The sequence below is a fragment of the Colletotrichum jinshuiense genome, chromosome 7 (assembly GCF_051148585.1).
Source record: "Colletotrichum jinshuiense chromosome 7, complete sequence".
NCBI classification, from domain to species: Eukaryota; Fungi; Ascomycota; class Sordariomycetes; order Glomerellales; family Glomerellaceae; genus Colletotrichum; species Colletotrichum jinshuiense.
In genome coordinates this window covers 4,030,816-4,051,377 of record NC_139314.1, presented here as the reverse complement: position 1 = coordinate 4,051,377, position 20,562 = coordinate 4,030,816, and the positions used below count along the sequence as shown (strand labels likewise).

The following is a 20,562-nucleotide window of genomic DNA, read 5'->3' as shown; positions in this document are numbered from 1 at the left end:
TATTAAAAGGTGGACATTGAACGTCACATACAGGAGGTGCGGAGTAAAAGCCAACCCAAGAGTTGAATACCTACACCTTGTTCAGGAGTATGGATACACTCCGTTTAGAATATATACGTGAGTATGATCCAAAATTTGCCATAAACGCATTCAAACGGAGATGGCCGGAACATTTGGGCTTCAATCCTCTTATTTCCACGCACTCGCGCTCACCACCACTCCATGGGATACGGGAAGTCCAGATATATTGACGCGGAAGATTGGGAACATGAAGCAGCAGGTCAATAAATTAACGGGGATCATCTTTGTCTTATTCATTCATCTGTGACTTTATGGTCGTTACCCAACCAATGCAAGTAAGTTTGGCAGTCCGAGTTCATAGATGATTCAACCCTCTAGTCTACGCTTTTATAAGCGACCCGTAAATCATATACATATTCTATAATCCAGAAAACGAAACACACTGCGGAATTTGAATCGGTTTCTACAATGCTTGTTGGCTTTGAAATAATCACGACCTGCCGACTGCTCCAGACTTGCCACCCGTCAGAGTTTGAACACAGCTCACATAACTAGTATCAAATACTAAATTGTAGATGAATGTGAACGGGAAAAAGAACAAAACCAAAAGCCCTCTCCGATGCAATCATGACTATTTGGCTTATTGTTAGTCCCTTTCTTTAGCCTCATCACTAATGAAGCCGTCATTTATGGCCATCTCAGGCACAAACCTGACAAAAACCACGTTTTTTGGTCGGATCCTGTCTCCATCAGGCATGGAGCCTGCGCCTTAGCCGCTTGTTGAGAAAAGCTGAACGGTATTGGCCGCTATGAAACCTACCACGGAGCTTACCTGGCTGCCTGACTTCGGACCACGGCTCCGTGACCAACTGATCATACGGCGGAGAAGGCACCGGGCGTCGACCCCGCTCCCGAACGAGTTGTGTTCGGAGTCGACAGTGAGTCGACTTATAGGCTAGCACGAGTGTGCTGAAGTGAAATAAAGTTCCTTCAGTGATGCTAAAATAAGCGGGTTGCTGCCTTCGGTCTGCCGCTTGCGGCCGACGAATCATGAGGGGCCCGGAGTGCCTTCTAATCGGCACGAGAGTTGCATTGATGTGGCAATTATTTCCGGTGGCACATGATAATGAATCAAAACTGTAAAGGGAGGGGTGAGCGAATGCGATATTAATAATGAGGATTGTACCGAGGCAGTGAGAGAGTTACAGTGGCAGAGTTCGGGCGGTGGCCCAACCATGAGAGCATGCAGTTGACGGCTGGACTATTCCATACCCTGCAGTAAATTCAATGGAGTCGAAAAGCAACACTAAATTGCCATATGGACCGAAACATTCCTTTGGCTGGCGTTACCGTTCGCATTCGCATGGCTGGTGAGGGACGTAGCGGCTAAAGTATGGGCCGAGGCGTCCAAGACATGCACGCCCCTGCATGAGAACCCTCCGCTTGCCACAAGATCGACCGACAGGTGCACGTCTCATCAGAAAAAGCCTCGGCAGCATTCTTCACTCAACAAAAATCCTCTGATCGCGAGGTGTCAAGACATAAGACCTCGACGACCGGCAGCTCCTCTGGTCAACGCTAGACCGACCATCGCGAATTGAAACGGAAGAACATAGTGACCCTCGCAATGGCAGAAGAGCTCGACGTTCTCATCCTTGGTGCAGGAATATCCGGCATCAATGCCGCCTACCGCGTGCGAACAGAGCTGCCCGACAGCACCTTCGCGGTGCTAGAGGCACGCGACATTGTGGGCGGGACGTGGTCCTACTGGAAGTATCCCGGATTCCGATCCGACTCGAACATGACGAACTTTGGATTCGGTTGGCACCCGTGGCCGCACGACAAAAAGATTATCGAGGGCGGTCCCATTGCCGCCTACATCGAAGATGCGGTGAAGACGCACCACATTGACGACCATATTCGCTTCCGCCACAAAGTTTTGGCGTCAAACTGGGACAGCGACGAAGCTCGGTGGACGCTCGACTGCGACACTCCCCAAGGGCCCAAAAAGTTCAAAGCCAAGTTTTTGTTCGTGTGCTCTGGCTACTACTCGTATGACAAAGCGCTCGAGACGAAGATTCCTGGCATTGAAAATTTTGGCGGCAAGGTGATCCATCCCCAATGGTGGCCCGAAGACCTTGACTACGCGGGAAAGCGAGTCGTCATCATTGGCTCTGGCGCCACAACGATGACGCTATTCCCCAACATTGCCAAAACGGCCGGCTTTACCACCATTCTCCAGCGCAGTCCATCCTACGTCTTTGCTCTGTCGCCCGAGTCAACCGCGGATAAGACAGCGAAAAAATTGCTGCCATTGTTCTTGGCCAACTGGTTCATTCTCTTGAAAGATCTCCTGCTTGAGACCATCTTCATCCAGATTGTCCTGGGCTTTCCAGGTTTGGCAAAGCAGTTCCTCAGAGCGGAAGCTAAACGGCAGCTTCCCAGGGATTACCCTGTCGACGTCCATTTCAAGCCCAAATATAACCCCTTCGAGCAACGCCTCAACATGTGTCCCGACGGCGACGTTTTTAAGACGCTACATCAGCCCAACACCGAGATTGTAACGGACCATATCGACACCATTACCAAGGATGGCATCCGCACAAAATCTGGCCGTCAACTGCCGGCCGATATCATCATCACCGCCACCGGTCTGCACGTGCAGCTTTTCGGTGGCACTGAAGTGACCGTTGACGGTGTTCCGGTCAAGATTGGCGAGAAGTACAGTTGGCGCGGATGCATGCTTGACGGCGTGCCGAACGCGGCAGCCATCATCGGCTACGTCACGCAGACGTGGACTCCCGGGGCCGACACCGTGTCGCGCCTCTTCATCCGCGTCATCAAGGAGGTGCAGAAGACCGGTGCCGTTGCTGCCACTCCCGTGTTGTCTGACGAGGAGAAGAGAAATTCGCCCAGGTTGCCTTGCGTGGATGCTACGTCCAACTACTTCTCACGGGCGCACGGTCGGATGCCGGTCGTGACCAACCAGGGTCCTTGGTACGGTAGGAAGAATCTCATTGTGGACAAGTTGGCGCTGTGGTTTGGAAGTGTGACAGTTGGCATGGATTACCGCCTGGCTACCAAGTCGAAGGATATCTAATGATTATGAATCTTATGAGCAATGTAATGCAGAGAGAATCCGTCGTTATCATAGACACAGGATCGAAATGGGCGATGAGCCTCAAATTTAAGCTTCTGACACAAAACATTTTATTGGTTGTGTGCCCACTCGGGATTTGCGTCCGCTGAACCGAAGTATGTCGTGCGACACTGCGATGCTCAGGCAAGTCGTGCACTAAATACCGTCACATTGCAGCTGGGTGCCACAAGTCTGAATCCACCCGTCTTTTTCCCATTCCGTTGCATTTCACCACATCACTTTGCATGCCATGCAAGAGAAGAATAGATATGGATATCTCCGACCAATTTAAAGACTAAAGCTTGCTATTTAGTGCGGTTTATACCAACTATATCGGGACTACCGTCTGAAGGCGACAGGGCAACGGATTAGTTGACCTCTAGTGTCATAGTATGTCAATTCGCGCAACACGCACAGCGTGGCCAAGGGTCCCCTAATAAAAACTAGTGTTGACATCTGCATGTACTTTTGGACCTTGATTTGTTATATTTGGTCAAGCTTCCAGTCACTGTTAAACTAGAATAGTTATTACAAGGATACATATCGACGGACTCCTGGTGAAAGCCGCAATATGCCAAGATCCCAATGCCAGTTGCACGTAAATCTGCTGCCGGTTGCTAAAGTTGTAGTGGTGTGAAGTGCACACAGCCAAAGTGAATCCAGGCTTTTGATACCTCCCTGTACGCAATGAGTGAGCAATTACCCCTGCATATGATCTCCGCCACTTCCACGGCAGTTCATCGACGACGAAGAGCCTACCTGGTATGTCGCATAACAGTAACATGAAATGAAAAGAAACGGCAAGCTTTGCAGGTCCCGTGACACCTCGTGCACGGGCAGTTGCATCGGGATTATGTTGGGACAACCCCAGACACAAAACGAAACACAACGCGGAAAAAACTTCCGACATAGCGCCGTCTCAGGAAGTTTCCAGCAGGACCCATTGAGAATTGACATCCATTTCAACACCCTCGGGGTGACCCATTTCCAAGAGAACAATACGGCATTCTCTGATGTGAAAACTTTGCATTGCGACGCTGGAAGATATGACAGAATTGACTCTGGATCATTGTCATGATTTGGTTTTGGGAGTGGAGGACATCTGAAGCTGCTGGCCCTGATGAGAGTATCATGAGAACCAATTCCTCCCATCTTTTTACCGTCCGAGCAATTCAAGACCTGAGGCTCTGAATTCGAAACTTCGGACTCCGGACAAGTATCGCCTCACCCGATCATCTCTCGCCTCACATCGATTCCGTCCGGGGGTTCCCCATGTTACTGGCTGGAATCATCAGCTTAAACGAACTTGGCTTCATATTCCATGTGCTGAACCTAAGCACCATCAACCCCGTTACAGCCCTCCCGCAGCGAGGGTTGCGATTCGCCTGATACATGAAACTTCCCCCGATGAACAACTACGCAACCTAACCAGCATTTGCCCATATAGTTCGCCAAGGCGAGACGAAAGTGTCGTTTCGGGATGGAAATAGAGCTTCTGCTGCCAAGACACGTCAGCAGCATGCCATTCGATTGCAACTCAGCCGGCTAACCGTCGTCAGTGCACCTGGAGAGTCCAGGTTATCCGTCCCGTCCCGTTGCCTCCAAGCATTGAAATACCCACCACTTGCCTCCCCAACAACCAGCTTTCGATGAACTTATATCTGTGTACGCCGGACCGTTCAACAATATCAAGCATTCATTACAGAGCTGTGCTCATCTAAGTTACCTTGACATATCTAATCCTCCCCATCAAATCACTACCGTCAAAATGCGTTTCGCCGTCGCCCTCACCACCCTGGCCGCTGTTGCCATTGCTGCCCCCCTCGATACCATTGTCGCCCGCCAGGATGACATCAACGCCGCCATTCAGGCATTGGCTGCTGAGAGCCCCGAAGATGCCGAGGCCGCCAAGGGCCTTGTCACCCGCGATGAAGCACTCAACGCCGCCATTCAGGCACTGGCTGCTGAGAACCCTGAGGATGCCGAGGCTGCCAAGGGCCTGCTGAGACGCGTTATCGACCCCAACGTCCAGCTCACCACAGATGGCGAGGAGGAGGAGGTTTTCAAGCGTGATATCGACCTCAACGTTCAGCTTACTACGGACGGCGAGGAGGAAGAGGTTTTCAAGCGCGACATCGACCCCAATGTTCAACTCACCACGGATGGTGAGGAGGAGGAGGTCTTCAAGCGTGATATCGACCCCAACGTTCAGCTTACTCAAGATGGTGAGGAGGAAGAGGTGTTCAAGCGCGACATCGACCCCAATGTCCAGCTCACCACGGACGGTGAGGAGGAGGAAGTCTTCAAGCGCGACATCGACCCCAACGTCCAACTCACCACGGATGGTGAGGAGGAGGAAGTGTTCAAGCGTGATATCGACCCCAACGTCCAACTCACCACGGATGGTGAGGAGGAGGAAGTGTTCAAGCGTGATATCGACCCTAACGTTCAGCTTACTCAAGATGGTGAGGAGGAAGAGGTCTTCTAGATGTGGGGATATCATTTCTCTACAGACTTAAGCTCTGATACCAAACTTGAGACAATATAACAAAGCGTTCAGTGCGCATGGCCAAGTCAAAAAACGACGGCTCGGTTTAATAAAATATTCACTCTCAATTCCTATATTTTATCTTATAATTTACAACACTTTCTTGTTTTCTGTGACCATAGTAAATGAGTACTCTCGTGTTAAACGGCAAGGGTTTTTATTTTTTTATTTTTTTAATACCTTTGTCACACCCAAGAGTCAATATTTAATTGCCAGCAACGATATGAATCAGCAGTGAACAGCTGATACATATATGTATCAGTGGCCCGTTTACTACGTTGCTTGCAAATCATGTCACTTGATGTCGTATATGCATCATAAGGACCTAGGTTTCGTCAAGATCCATCAAAGAAAGGTACGCGAAACCCGTTACGCAGATAAGAGTCAACGCGTTTGTGGCACCGAGTCTCCAGGTAGTGTTCAATCCGAGCCCACAGCTGCCTCCTGGATCAAATGAGTTCTAAGACACAAGGAAACATCATTTGAGCGACTCCCCCCGCTCAGAAATCTCGCAAAGACTGCACAAAACTCTCATACATAGAAAGCCGAGCCTGTTGTGCCAGTTCATGCCCATACATTGTCGGCTTCATAAGGTTTCTTGAACCCGCCAAATACTTGGATGGAGTTTGACTGTTCGGACTGGGATGAATTTTTGAAGTAGTCCGATAGGTGTGAATCCCCTTGGCAACTTTAACTACGCCAATGGCTGCGACTGTGGTTTCACCTTACCAAATTTGCCCTTAACATGAAGTTTAGAGGTCCGATTGGTTGTCCAAATTAATATCTTGAAATAGTACTCGAATAGCCGCTTACAGGGACATAGAGCTATTCTAATGAGTTCTTCTTTGGCAATGTTTGCATGAGGGTTCGGAGCGATTAGCAAGAGGTGATGTGGGTCGCCAGTATGCTGATCCGTCTTAAGTTCGTGACGTTTTTTACGGTTGTGTAAAACGCCTTGGCCCCCCAAACAAAACGGGTAAGACCGCCACTGACCCCAAGTAGGGCCATGAAGTGATGAAGTGGCACGTAGACCAGTATTACATGAGTTCTAACTCGATTTCAGGGGGAGGGGCAGATGCCATGACCCTGCCATATTGGATAGTAACTATAGTCTAGGGTTTAGAATGGCCACTGCTAATCTAGCCATAGTGTACGATGGGTTACTCAATCTCAGGTGAATACTGGTATGGATTGACAGTCGCCATGTCTGGCCCATCTATGACACTATCTTAATCATACATGATGCTGTCCACTGCTCAGTGGACGTTTTCTACATTCTAACCGGTTGTGGCAAATCGATGATAATATAAACATGAATCCTTTGGGGAACCATATCAACTGCTTAGACTTCGTGTACTCTAGGCTAGGAGCTAAGCTATACTACCTACAAGCCTGATGATTACCGATATCCACCGTACTTCTCTACATTTTTCTGTGGTCCTACGGAATTACACGGTTACATGAATACACAACCACAAGGTAGGTCTATATAATGTGAAGTGCTACCGATCTTGTCAGAATGATCTTGCCTGTCATACATAGCAACACCATAGCTCCCTCCAGGGGGAGGGGGGCGCACCTGCCTCTTTTCCGCCTGTTTCCATTGTGTAAGAGATTCTCGTCGGCTACGTTTTTAGTATACGGAAATTTATCCCGAGGAATCCTCGTCGAGCGGAGCAGGTGGGACACTCATATGATCAGACCCCTGGATACCACTTGTTAACCAGCACCTAAAGGCTCTGACGCGATAGGCAGGCTGCAAGGCGTTTCCCCGAGGTTAAAAGCATTTGGTGGTTATTCGAGTGTATTTAATACACCTCCTAAACACACAATATTATTTCAAAGCGTACGCGTATCGCCAAACTCTTCGCCTGCCGTAAAACTTGATTGGTGTTTATCGCCCGGTTGATGCTAGCCATCGGGTAACGCCCGTCGTAGTAATATGGATTGGGTGTAAGGAACTGTAGAGCACCGCATCCTCCCGCCACTAGGCACTTGGAAATGACGGGAGTAAACTGCCGTGGGCTTGGCAGATTAGCCGTCGTTTTCAATCGGAAATTTGTCCACATGGACTTGGAACCTGCCGAGACCGCCTGAATCAAGTACGCTTAAAGTTGTACGGCCCAAATAAATCGGAACTTGGCCACGGACGGCTAGCGCGGTAAATAGACCCAGCTGAAGCCCTATCTTTTTGAGTGGAATTCCAAGAGGGACAGGGCCAGCGAGATGTAGAGCTAATCTTACTTTAGCAGCTGCTCCGTGTTCCGACGATGTCGGTGCACGTTCTTGATAAATTGATACCCAAAGCTGGAGTGCTCAATTGCGGCCCGTGATCGCTGTGATGGAACGGGATATGTCGGGCCATACCGCTACTTGAAGCTGGCTTGGAAAGCAAACTGCCAACGCGCAAAGGCTTAGCAGTGTACAAGATGCTGCGAAACAGTCACTGTGTCTCATACAAGACCCATTGGCATGAGTCAGAAATTGTATCTGCCGTTAGCTCATTAAAGCCTCCAAGAATGGCTTGTGTGAATGGAAATGACGTAGGTTTCCCTCTTTGAGATTGAGATCAATTTGTGTTCGGGGCGTTTGTTGGCCAACTGCCGTCAGTATCCTGGGTCCCAGACTCTTGTCATCGTCGATCAAGGGTGGCTCCGATGGGAACCATCGAGAATGAAGCCACTTTGTCTTGGTTTACTTGTTCTCTTTCTTGGCCATGATAAAATAGTGGAAAGTGTTGGAAAATACCCGACGAGAATTACAGTACACCGCTATGGCAGTTACCACGTGGTCCATTACACACTCCCCAGTGACATTGAGACAGGGGTCGTAACATGTCTCGTGGTAAGTCTGGGAGTCATGTTGTCTTCCCCCGGTATGCCGAGTATGATTCAGGGATACGCCGCAATAGCAAGCCGATAGGGTAGATAGCTTAAGCTCGTAAATCTCGGAAGGGGTCCCACACAGACCGGCCCCAGTCCCGACGTTATTGCAAAAACTGGAACGCACGAGTCCCACTGGATGAAGATGAATCACACAATTACGGAAGTGATGGACTAAAACGTTTGGGTGCCGATGGGGTCGGGAGACAAGTATGTAGTATCCCACAAACTTGGCAGAGGAACAAACGATTGGACAATGCGCTGTCAATAAGATGGATGGGCTTAGGTGCACCATCACCAACTAGGCCTGCGGAAATCGCAGAATCTCCGGGGACCGTGCTGATCCGGAGGGGAACAGCAGATGAATGCTGCCGATGGCACGACGTATGAAATGCTGACACATACGGGCTGGGCTCATGTGTGGAGCACGTTATTAAGCGCACACACGGTAGCGCTCGGGGTCCGCGGAGAGGACCTGCCCCCCAAAGCCATTAGCAAGCCCACGACCTTTATCCTGATGTAGATGAACTGTGGGGTTGGGCACCGTGAGAGGGATGGTGGCTCAGTCTTAGGTTTGTGGCAGACTTTCGATGTGAGCCCACCTGCCAAACTCTGGCAGGCATGGCGATGATGAATGTGGCCGGCTGCATAGTACACACCAAAAACTCCTGCTTGAAGAGTTTTAAGCACCTCCAATTACTATTCTGCGCCATACTATTTAGGAAGCCGGCAATGCCAAAGGACGAATGCCCCCGGTCGACTGAGGGATGGACAACACATATAAACCAAGCCGCTTCCGCCCACCATCCCGCGAAGAATTCCCAGAGCTCCGGTTCAGGTCAACAATTAAGTCTAAATTCTAGCAGTGCATTCATTGCCATGTCGAGCATAATTTAATTTAGGGGGGTGCGTGGAGAAAGCTGGTCGCTCTCGCATTTGACAATTTGGCGCAAAGAACAGGCAACGGAAAATACCGAAAACCGGACGATCTCGCCGAAACCTGGAGTTCCAGGGTACATCATCACACATGTAGCGGCGACAGCCTACGGAAGAACCTTGCAGAAAATACCGCAAGCCGAGCCTATCGTAAGCTATCCAAAGGCGTCATAGGGACTTACTACGTACCACCATACAGAATAGGCTGCCAACACCAGCCGCAATTGGGTCCCTCGCATTCCCCATGTTCCGTGGGCACCCAAATACAGACTGTGGGACTTTGGGAGTGTGACCCTACCATACTGCAGCATTGAAAGAGGATACAGAACCACAAATGGGTCCTGCCGACGGGATGCCTACCGAGAATGATACTGATGACATCTCGCAACAGCCTCGGGAGCTCTCACCAGCCCGAGAGTTTACGAAACCTTGTGTTGCCCTCAGCTTTCTAGCGCCTTGGCAAGGAGGGGTAATGCTTCGACGATGGCATTCAGATGGATAAGATAATCTTATCTGATCTGCAGGGTGTGTAGTATTCTCCATCACACAATCCCCCCATCGCGAGCTTCTGCGGTGGAATCGTTGTATAGAGACGCTCGGCACAATTACCTAACGGGCAGGAGGGGACAAGGACAAGTGGTCCGACAGCGGCGGATGCCTTTGCAAGCAGCTGTGGATGAGGTACAAACTTGCTCAGCAGCGAGGAAGCTCGTTGGTAGCCCTGGAAGATGCCGGGTAAATAAAAGGACACTATCCCTCGAATCTGTCGCGGCAGATGACGTCTCTTCACACCATTCTGATCTGAGATGTCTGCGTCTGCTTTTCTGGATACCCCTTTCAGTTCTTATTTGAATTCCAAAATGGCCGCGCCGCAGCCTTCGATAAACGACCTCGCGGCCAAGATCAGCGAGCTCTCGGCCGAATTCACCCGCTTCCTTGGCGACAACAAGATCCCCCAGCCCACGTTCGCCGCGGACAGCCCGACGAACTACGATGGTCTTACATCGGAGGCTTTCCTTCTTCGCCAGAAGCTGCTGGACGCCGCTGCGGACCTGTCCTACCTAGTAGCAGGCCCAAGCGAGAGCATCTTCAACTACGCCCACAACGTATGGCCACCCTGTCTTCTCAACCAGCCCAACCGTCAGTGTTGACGCTAGTATACTAACGCTGAGACCAGTGTATGCCCGACGCCACAACGCTCAACATCCTCAACCACTTTGACTTCTGGTCCGCCGTGCCGCTGGACGGCTCTGCCTCGTACTCCGACATTGCAAAGCACACCGACCTGCCCGAGGAAGTCGTCCACCGCGTCCTGGAGCACGCAACGACGCTCCGTATCTTCGAGGAGACGGAGCCGGGCAAGCCCTCCACCACGCGCGTGCAACACACGTCGCGCTCGGCGGCGCTGGCCAAGAACGCCGGCCTCAGGGCGCTGGTCGCGACGCTCATGAACGATGCCGGCCCGCCGATGACGGTCCTGCACGCGGCGCTGGAGAAGTTCCAGCGCGGCAGGAAGGAGCTGAAGGAGGACATGAGCGAGACGGCGTTTGCGCTGTACCACAGCGGCGAGCTCTGCGGCGGCTACAGCAACTCGTGGGAGCTGCTCGAGAACGACGGCGAGGGCGAGAACAAGGGCTGGCGCCAGAGGAACTTTGTCCAGTTCATGAACTACATCAAGGAGATCTTCCGCCTGGAGGGGTTGGTCAACACAGCCTACGACTGGAAGGCTGCTGGCGATTTCAGTGTTGTCGATGTAAGCCCCTCCCCCCCTTTTCTTTCTTTCTTTCGGCGCTCTCCTTGGACCATAATTTTGCGAGAACCTAGAAGCTAACACATTTCCCAACTCTAGCTCGGCGGTTCCGGAGGCCACGACAGCTTCGTCCTGGCAAAGAGCTTCCCCAACCTCAAGATCACGGTGCAGGACCTGCCCAACTGCCAGTCCTCCTTCGACAAGAACATCCCCGAGGAGTTGAAGGGCCGCGTCAGCTTCCAGGCGCACAGCTTCTTCGAGCCGCAGCCCCTGCAGGCGGACCTGTACATGATCAAGCTCATCCTGCACGACTGGCCGGATGCCGAGTCCGTCAAGATCCTGCAGGGCCTCAGGCCCTCCCTGCGCCCGGGGGCCAGGGTTCTGTTCATCGACTACGTCGGCAAGCAGGGCGACGTCGAGGCCAACGCGGCGGCGGCGGCGGCGCTGCCCAAGTCCATCCAGCAGATGGGCACGTCGACGGACCTGAGAATGATGGCGCTGTTCAGCGCCAAGGAGAGGCCCGTGGACGCGTGGAGGCAGCTGTTCAAGAAGGCGGATGAGCGATACGAGCTCAAGCGCGTCGAGGCGAACCCCCTGTCATTCTTCGTCATCATCGAGGCGGTCTGGCGGGGTTGAAATGCAGCGTGTATTTGTTGATGGAATGATTCATGATTTGAAGGGGCCAGTCGTTACGGAGTAGCAGGTTGACGGGGGAATTTGATACTAAAAAAAAGTTCACATCTTTAACGCCTCGCACCCTCCCCCCCCGGGGATGGTATTTCCAAACCCAACGGGTCCACCATGCAGCCTTTAGTGTACATATCAGGGCCACGAGATGTGGCATGGGGCATCCGGCTTGGCCCTGCGTGCGCTCCATGACGCTAATGTGGTTCTCGCTCTGGCCCCACCCGTCCTCCAAGACCCTCCCCTCGCTTCACGATGTCCTCCACACTGGTCCCAAACCGTCAAGTATTGATCCAATGCCAGCTGAGTCATCAAATAACATGGTCTGGTGGTGTAGTTGGTTATCACGTCAGTCTAACAGTTCGAGAGCTTCACCACTCTCGCCTGATTCACTGAAGGTCTCCGGTTCAAGTCCGGGCTAGATCATCAAATGGGCGATTGGTTTAGTGGTATAATGACCGCTTAGCATGCGGTAGGTCCAGGGTTCGATTCCCTGATCGTCCATCTTTTTTAGCTGTCTGTTTGAATCACCTGTTCGTCTAGACTGTGCTGTGGCGAGGAGTTCTGTTGGTTGGGAGTTGCATGCTGTGTTGCGTATTGAGTTTTGTCCGTTGCGGCAAGTCGACAGTGCCAGGAAGCACCAGCGGGTCGAGTCGTTGCACAATGAGCACTCGAAAGCCAAGAGTAAAGTGTTCTCGTGCACCCTAGAGTAAAACTACATTTGGTCATTCATTCGTTACCTCTGCTCGCAGTGGGTATCATTACAAGAGCCTTGAAGGGCCTTCGCTTTGCCAGGAGAGGAGACATCCAAAATCACTTCTTAAATATGTGCATCACACACATTTACCATGCCCCCTTTTGGGGCATGTTATCCGGGTCCATCTCGAACCCCTTGATGCTTTCCTGCCAGTTCTGCCAGTTGAAGTCGTCCAAGTTATCCATATTGACGTCCATGGCATCTGTCGGTACGTTATCGAACCGATTGTTGATGGACGTGAACGGGTCAGACCACAGCCACGGGGGCTGGTTCTCGCTCAGAGACGACGCGATTGAGGGCTGAGACGTCATAGCGATGGCTTGTTGCTTTTGTCTCTGCTCTGCATCAAGTCCTTGGCCCGGATTGGCGGGCGATGGGACAGAGGAGGACATCATCGACTGCGACGCAGAATGCTGCGGGGCGTTGGGCGGGAAAAGTGTATTGTTCGGGTCGGCCGCCATGGACTCCGCGGTCGGATAGATGTACTCCCATATATGGTTGGGGTTGAAACCCCGCGACATCATTACCGTGTCGATGAACTCGGGCTCGTTCGCCTGAGGCGCCGAAGGCGCTACCTCGACTGTCGGGTTCGGAGCTCGAGGTGCCTTGTCCGGAGCAGGTCGCGTTTGAGTCTCATCGCTGGCTGGCGGCGGCAACGGGCTGGCGCCATCCGTCCGCACCAGGCCCCGCCAGCGTGTGCGAATCTGCAAGGGCTTGCCTTCCATGCCGGGTACAGGCCCAAGTCTGGCTGGGATGGGGTTCATGCGGTCGTCCACGTCAAGCTGGCGCGCAGCATCAGGATCAGCCCTGAGGCGAGTAATCTCTGCTTCCCGATGCTTTGTTGCCTTTGCGCTCAGCTTCCGCAATGGAACCCAAACAGCCATGTGGTCTGCCATCCTGGAAATGTCTGACGGGTCCCTGTCGAACCGCAGGGTGTTGTTCACGGCCTCCCACCCCCGCTCTGATGTCGCCGACCACGGGCGTCGCCCGGCCTCCATGAGAATGTAGGCAATAGCGTGCCACTGTCGGTAGGTCTGGAAAAGCCACCTCCACTGCTTACAGCGGGGGTCCGTGTTGAGGATGTAGTTGTACTCAACAATCTCGATGGCTGATATGAACAGCCTGTCGCGGATGTCGCCTGAGAGCTCATGTCCATTACCAGGAAATAGCATTGGTTGGTATATGACCAGACTCATCTTGGCCATGATGACGCGGGCGATCATGGCGGCCATCCAGAATAGAGGGTCGTCGTCGGTGAAGCAGTGCTGAAGGAACTTTTCTTCGACCCGATCGTAAACCTCAATTAACATTCGCTCGCGTTCCGCGAGGCTTGATGAAGCATCTCGCGGGCAGACACCCGCCATAGCCGAGCCAACCGTATGCAATCGCCTCGACAGCGAGCAGATCTCATATCTCACCAGTGATACTGCACAGTCCGTTCTCCCCAGTCGAGACTTGGGTACTTCTGTCATCCCCGGCTCGATGTCCGAGTCGTTGACGTTGGAGGGAAGCTCCGTATCAAAGGAGCGGTCAATGATGGTGAGGTCGCTGCCCAGTTCTTCAGCAGAGCGCAAATCCAGTGTGCAGATGGCCCACCAGAGCCGGCGCCTCATTTCAGTCTCAAAAGGTGGCAGGTTGAAATTCGTTCCATCGCGATGGATTCCCAACCCTTGGGCGATGCGAATCGCCAGCCCGGTCAGCGTCCAGCAGAATCTCGTATCATCCTCGCGACGAACCAACGTGAGGAAAAGGACAAAGGCTTGGAGCACTACCATGTCGGATGTGTTGAGAAAGTTGGCCTTTGCCAGGGCTTGTTCCAGCGCAAAGCGGTACTGTGACAGCATCTCTTCTTTTTTTGACCCAAAATTCTTCTCGACCTGGAGTAGAATAGGTTAGCCAGGGCGAACGTTCATGGAACGGGGTTGTATACCTCCTCATCCTCCATAGACGTGATGGCCGCGTAGTAGATGGAAAACAAAAGAGCTTCGTTGCCAGGGGTGAGCTCGTCAATGTTCCGTCGCATGTCGCGTATGAGTTTCTCCATTGTCGGGATGTGCAGGATTTTCAGCAGCGGCTCTACGTTCTCCTGGTAAACCTGCCACATGAACGGTATTTGAGACGGCAACGGGTGCAGCTTGCGCAAGTCGACGTCCGAAGACCGGTATCCCAATATGAAGGCATGATGATCGGTTGCTGCATCCAAGACCTGAATAGGAGAGTGGTCGGGAGTATCTTCGTCTTCTGAGTCATCCGTGTCTTCGCCCAATGCATGAGTCTCCTCTCGAAGCTCGTCCAGCTGCAATACCCATGTCAGCAACAGAAACAAACATGACTCGGGCGACTTACTTCGTCATTAAGCTTGGACCAAAATGCGCTGCTCACGTATCTACTCGTCTTTCCCTTATCGTGAAGCACCAGCCTGCCGAACTGCCTGCCCACGCTCGCTTGTTTATTCAAAGACGGCTTCGGGTCTGCGTCTGTGTCCATCCTAGTGCTCGGTGCAACCGCCTCCCTCAACGCAGACGCCACGGTTGTAGCGCTCTGCAAACTTCCTGTCCTCTCTTGGTTAAAGTCATTACCCAAGGTCTCAGGCGAGTTCCCAGTGCTGGAGTTCTGGCGCCCGCTGTTGCTTCCTGTGCCGCTCTCGACTTCGATCTGACCACTCAGCTCTTCGACAATACCCTCGAGCTTGCGCAAGCGCTTCATCAACTCGACCTCGCGCTCGCTCGAGTTCTTGGGCGGCGCATTTGGGTCCTTGGGTCTCGGTCGACGTGGCGCACGACCGGGTGCGGGATAGATGCACTGGATGACGGCGCGGCGGCAGTTGCTGCAGGGCATCTGCTTGTCACAGCGGACCTTGCGCCGACGGCAGGTGACGCAGCTACGCGGATTCAGAGCGGGCACGCCGGAGGCCGTCATAGCTACCGGCTGGTCAGGAGGTATCGAGGTCGCACCATGGCGGCTGAGGGCAGAGAAGTCGTGGAGGGGGGTCGGGGAGTTGGGAGAGTGGTGAGGGTTGGCGTTCATCGTGTGCGCCGGTGTCGCCGGATTCGACTGCTGACTTGTCGGCGAGAAGTTCTCCATGGCGTCTGGGGAGCGACGAGTCGCCTGTGAGTCGGTGGTTCGAAGCGTTGCGTTCCAGTCGGGGCCAGGAGGAAGACCACAGAGGTTCGGGTTGGGTTTGCAGATATTCGAGAGGTGGTGATGACACAGTTCGAGGAGACCTGGCTGACAAATGGAATCCTGCGATGCTCACATGAGTCGCGCCAGGGATCAGGTCTATCGCATGTCAAGGGTAGTTCCCGTATGGAGGAAGCAAGGGCAGGTGAGCTGTGGTTGTCGGCGTCGTCGTCGTCGTCGTCTAGTTTCAATGTTTGTTGGGGGGCTGCTGTCGAGGCTAAAAGATGCAGCAAGTCAGGTCGCTGATAGACGCTGAAAGTGGGGGGAATGAACCGACAGCCCACAGTCACAGTGTCAGATCTGTGCAAACATCAGTGCTTCTTGGAGGGGGAGGGTCGGGGGTCGGAGCTCAGACCGGGGGACCTCGATCGGGTGCGGGCAGCAATCAAATCGATCCCATTGGCTCCTCACCGACAATGACGCCGCACAAGACACACCGAGAAAGCCTTGACTCACATGGCAGACCGAGGCGAGGTGAAGACCGGTCAGATGGATTGTGCCCCCCGAGCTACTCGGCGCCCGGGAACTGCTTGCTCGGTCCAACTCGGAGGAACCAGAAAGTCCCTCGTAATATTCAAGCTAATTATTTCTATTTTACATGCTTAGAAAGCGTTGCGATTGAGTAGTAGGAGTAGTGAATAATCCTCGTGACTGGCTCGCCGAGGTTGAGACTCTCATGATTAGTCGCCGGCGGTCGGTGCGCATGAAAGCCGATATCTCCGAGAACGGCGGACCAGCCCAGACTTTAATCCAAGGTCCGCAACGCTCTTATGAGTGTACATGAGACGCATCAGCCAAATAAGACATGTTTCTCGTCTACCTTCCAAGAAAGTTTGCTGCCCCCCTTTGTCGTCCCGCATGCCCATCCTAATTTGACTAGCCAGGCACACTTCTCTGGGGGGGTTTTTAAAACAATATGCTCGCTCTCCAACTGTTGGCTAGCACACAAGACTATAACTACCGTGGAATTCTTACGTAGCAAGCATAATGACGACGATATAGATACCTAGATATGAATTATACGCTATAGCTTTGAAGTCTGATCCGCCTATGCCCCAGTTCTAGACTCGAGCGATGACCACTTGGAGGGATATTGCCAGCCGTCAAACATCAGCATCTCAAGGAATGCATACACCCGTAATTGGCGATCAAGTCATTGATTAAACTGATTCAAAGATCCAGTAAACTCAACTCACGGGGATTATATAAAAAAGCCGAATGATGTCTCTTGTGGCCCTTGAAACAGGCCTGCTTTCTGTCGTTTTCTGCATATCAACGGTTCACATCGTCTCTGGGAACTTCATTTCCATGGTAACTTGCACCTCTCACAATAGTACTGTCGCTCTTTATGGCGGTCGCATATAAATAGTCTATTACTAAAACAGCCTATAAACTAAAAAACACTATAAAGATAGCACTATATGTTTTCTATGTTATTTGTGCATGTTCACATCATTGTTTTTCTGAATAGCCCGTGTAGCTTTTCAACTTCGCTTCCCCGTGATAGACTCTTACACGAATCCAAATTTCATAATCAGCCTCATAAAAGCTTCAATATCTGTTGCATGTATCAATCAAGCCGTGGATCTCGCATTCGACTTCAACGTTAGAAATTTGATTGCCGTAGACGCCAAGTAATACCTTATATCATAGCCGGAACTTCATCAAAAGTCACACTGCTTTATCTGGTCCTCAGTACGGCTGAATGCTCTCGGAAAAAGAACTTCCCGAAGGCGGTTTGCCTTTCTTGGCAGCAGCTTTGCTTCTGTGGGCGTGATCAAGCAAAAATAACATCAAAGATGGTGGCAGCCGCTAATTTTTAGCGGCGTGTTCTTCTTTATTAATTCGGCATTCCCTATGATTCGGCTCTGAACCAAATTCATGGCGTCGACTGACATACTTTGGGGATGTAAAATCCATAGTCATTTGCCATCACATGCGCACTTGGAGGCTTTTATGATGCGCATATGCATGGCGCAGCAAACAACCTGCAGGCAGTGTCATGAATCTTGTCAGTGGGTTTATTCCTGAAGCATTGTTGGTAAATCTTGTTTGATGCATTGCTCTGGCTACTATGAACACGCAAAGGTTGGGGAAAACATAAGATATACGTTTATAAGCACTGGAATAAATCCATGAAATGAAGAGAAAGTCTAAGCAGGTAGAAGTTTAATTAACATCGCTATTGAAAGACTATGGATGTAGCGATGTAGCATATTGAAATGAATTGATAGTGTGGAAACTTTACATCTGTTTTGACAGATTTTCGACGCCAGTGCCATCTTAATCAATCCAGTTGACGGTACGTATGTTAGCTTGATATATAGACCTCCCTGTAACAACGGCAATATTAACCTATAATTCCCAGGAACTCAAGACCTTGTTTGATCAAAATTTGATGCTCTCAAGGGTCTTGCTATCACTCTCCTCCCATGGATAGGTCTGCTCAATGGTGCGGATTAACTTCTCATGATGCGAAGAACGCGGCTTGATCGAAGTGTCGAAAGGCTCTGGATGGCTGATCACACCTGGGGTGAATTTTATAGCTGGCTCAACCGGCTTTCCATCAACTACTGGTTTGCTAATGTTGAAAACGGCAAGCGATTGTGCAATAGTCAGGAACAAAGAGTTCTCGGCAAGAATCCGTCCAGGACAGATCCGACGACCGAACCCAAAAACAAACTTCCCGGGGTCGGTTTCGGGCTCATGGCCCTCGCTGGATAGGAAACGTTCCGGATTGAAAGTCATCGGTTCGTGATATACCTTCGGATCGTGGGTAAAATGCCTGAGATATTTGTTTCCAGCGTTAGTTGGTCATACGTAGAGTCGACGGCTCATTTTGGACACTAACCAGATGTTGGCGAGCAAGATGGCTTCTTTAGGGATGAAATAACCCTCAAAGACATCATCCTCCGAACTCCCGTGAGGAAGGCCCATGGGACCAATGGGATGCCATCGCATGACCTCATTTACAACGGCTTCAACATATGGTAAGTTCTCACGGTCGGCGATGTTGGGCAGGCGATTTTGGCCAACAACTCGATCGATCTCCTCTTGAGCCTTTCGCTGAACGTCCGGGAATACCGTCATGGCCAAGAAAAAGCACGCAATAGATGACACAGTCTTTCAAATGTTAGCACCTCGGCCCTGTTTCGATTTCAAGAGGGTTGATTTTGCCCTTACCGTGTCAGCTCCGCCGCCGTATAGAGCTACTGCCGAACTTTTGCTGTTGAAATGTTCTTCTGGCGTCAAATTGCCGGATTCAATAAGACGTGAAAGGTACGATGAGCTATCCTTGCCTTGGGCTAGCTGATGTTCCACAAATGCATATGGCCTGTTGATGGTTTCCGTGAGTTGGGCTCTGTAATCTTTGGCGATCTGCTTGAAACCAGTTCCAGGAACCCAGTCCGGGACATATCGTACTAGTAAGTGTTAGGGAGTCTTCGATTTCGAAAAGAAAAGAAAAAAAAGAAAAAAGAAATAAGAGAGCTTTTCTCTCTTTTTTTTGTTTTCTTTTGCAGTGATAGACTTACGAAAAGGAAAGACATCGACTAAGAATGATCCAGGGACGGCAGCCCGAGCGAAATTATCCATTGCTTCTCCGACCATGTCCAAGAAAGGGTCTTTTGTGAACGGTTCTGCGGTGTAGCCATAGACAATTTTCAGGATCAACGAACCAGCCTCTCTAAGGGCATTTGTGAGTATTCCTCAAGATGGCTTCTCGTCAGTGTGGATGCACCACTTACCTCTTGATGTGATCGACTAGGTTCTTGGGGTCATCCAGCAGGTGGAGCAGAAAGTGTCCAACTTCGGCTTCCTGTAGTTTGTTGTATTGCGCTGCTACCTGCTTAGAACCGATGATGCGGCTCATGTTTTTGCGGTGTATGCGAAACCTTTCGCCGTATGGCACCATGCCAGTCACCTGTTCCCAGCCAACCCTGCAGTTCCATTAGTAATTTCACACATGCCTAGCCCGGGTTTGTACTTTAACATACATCTCGCCGGCAAACAGTTGTTTGGGTCTCGATGAATGCTTGACTGATCGCTTATCTAGAAGCTCAAATGCAAGTTGCGCGTCATTGATGATCACTATCGTCTGGCCCATGACCGTGATGGAACTGATCGGACCTGGGCAGAGGCTTGGTGGTTAGCATTTGTTCATGCGGCGGTTTCTACCTTTGCTCTTCAACTGCTCTTCAACGCGTTGAAAGGAATGAAAAGACAGGTGGATGTTCTTGTTGGTTTTACCGTAGAGGTCTTTGTGCTTCAGCCAGTGGTGAGCTTCTAACTCGCCAGACTTGGGCAGATCATTAATGTTTCCCACAAAAGGCAGGCCCTTTGGGCCGGGCGGAAGAGGACGGCCCCGCCCATTCTTCCACGAACCCAGCAGTTTTTCGGCGAGAAATGAAATCAGAATAAGACCAATGAAGCCGATTGCAAGCGACAGGTTCTCCATGATTGCAACTAACAATCTAAAAAAGCAGTCTGGAAAAAAAAAACCAAATTTCCAATCTGCAGCAGACAACAATTTTCCACGCGGTTATGTCTTAAATATGTTTCCCCCCCGCCGGAACAAGACCCCCTGAGCATTGAGCCTTGAATTGGCAGGTCGATGTATGTACGGGTATAGCGCCATCCCGAGCACTAATGCAAGCGGAACCCAAT

The 20,562-nt window shown here is 51.3% G+C and overlaps 5 protein-coding genes across 5 annotated transcripts; 3 read left to right on the top strand and 2 right to left on the bottom strand.

The window, feature by feature from the left end:
* Nucleotides 1-1,339: 1,339 nt before the first annotated feature.
* On the top strand, nt 1,340-3,121 carry EsH8_VII_001056 (uncharacterized protein; the record flags this gene model as incomplete). Its single annotated transcript, XM_083271189.1, has 2 exons — nt 1,340-1,372; nt 1,604-3,121. 2 exons carry the CDS (start codon nt 1,340-1,342, stop codon nt 3,119-3,121), a joined length of 1,551 nt encoding a protein of 516 aa, XP_083128746.1.
* Nucleotides 3,122-4,928: 1,807 nt separating this feature from the next.
* Nucleotides 4,929-5,648, top strand: EsH8_VII_001055 (uncharacterized protein; the record flags this gene model as incomplete). Its single annotated transcript, XM_083271188.1, has 1 exon — nt 4,929-5,648. The coding sequence occupies one exon, from the start codon at nt 4,929-4,931 to the stop codon at nt 5,646-5,648; it is 720 nt and encodes a 239-aa protein (XP_083128745.1).
* Nucleotides 5,649-10,386: 4,738 nt separating this feature from the next.
* Nucleotides 10,387-11,912, top strand: EsH8_VII_001054 (O-methyltransferase-domain-containing protein; the record flags this gene model as incomplete). Its single annotated transcript, XM_083271187.1, has 3 exons — nt 10,387-10,632; nt 10,704-11,279; nt 11,376-11,912. 3 exons carry the CDS (start codon nt 10,387-10,389, stop codon nt 11,910-11,912), a joined length of 1,359 nt encoding a protein of 452 aa, XP_083128744.1.
* An 891-nt stretch (nt 11,913-12,803) lies between these two features.
* On the bottom strand, nt 12,804-15,801 carry EsH8_VII_001053 (Zn(II)2Cys6 transcription factor; the record flags this gene model as incomplete). The annotated part of the gene is made up of 3 exons (XM_083271186.1): nt 12,804-14,594; nt 14,648-15,013; nt 15,064-15,801. 3 exons carry the CDS (start codon nt 15,799-15,801, stop codon nt 12,804-12,806), a joined length of 2,895 nt encoding a protein of 964 aa, XP_083128743.1.
* Nucleotides 15,802-18,285: 2,484 nt separating this feature from the next.
* On the bottom strand, nt 18,286-20,353 carry EsH8_VII_001052 (cytochrome P450; the record flags this gene model as incomplete). Its single annotated transcript, XM_083271185.1, has 7 exons — nt 18,286-18,682; nt 18,749-19,020; nt 19,081-19,319; nt 19,431-19,582; nt 19,644-19,835; nt 19,893-20,025; nt 20,146-20,353. The coding sequence occupies 7 exons, from the start codon at nt 20,351-20,353 to the stop codon at nt 18,286-18,288; spliced, it is 1,593 nt and encodes a 530-aa protein (XP_083128742.1).
* Nucleotides 20,354-20,562: the final 209 nt, after the last annotated feature.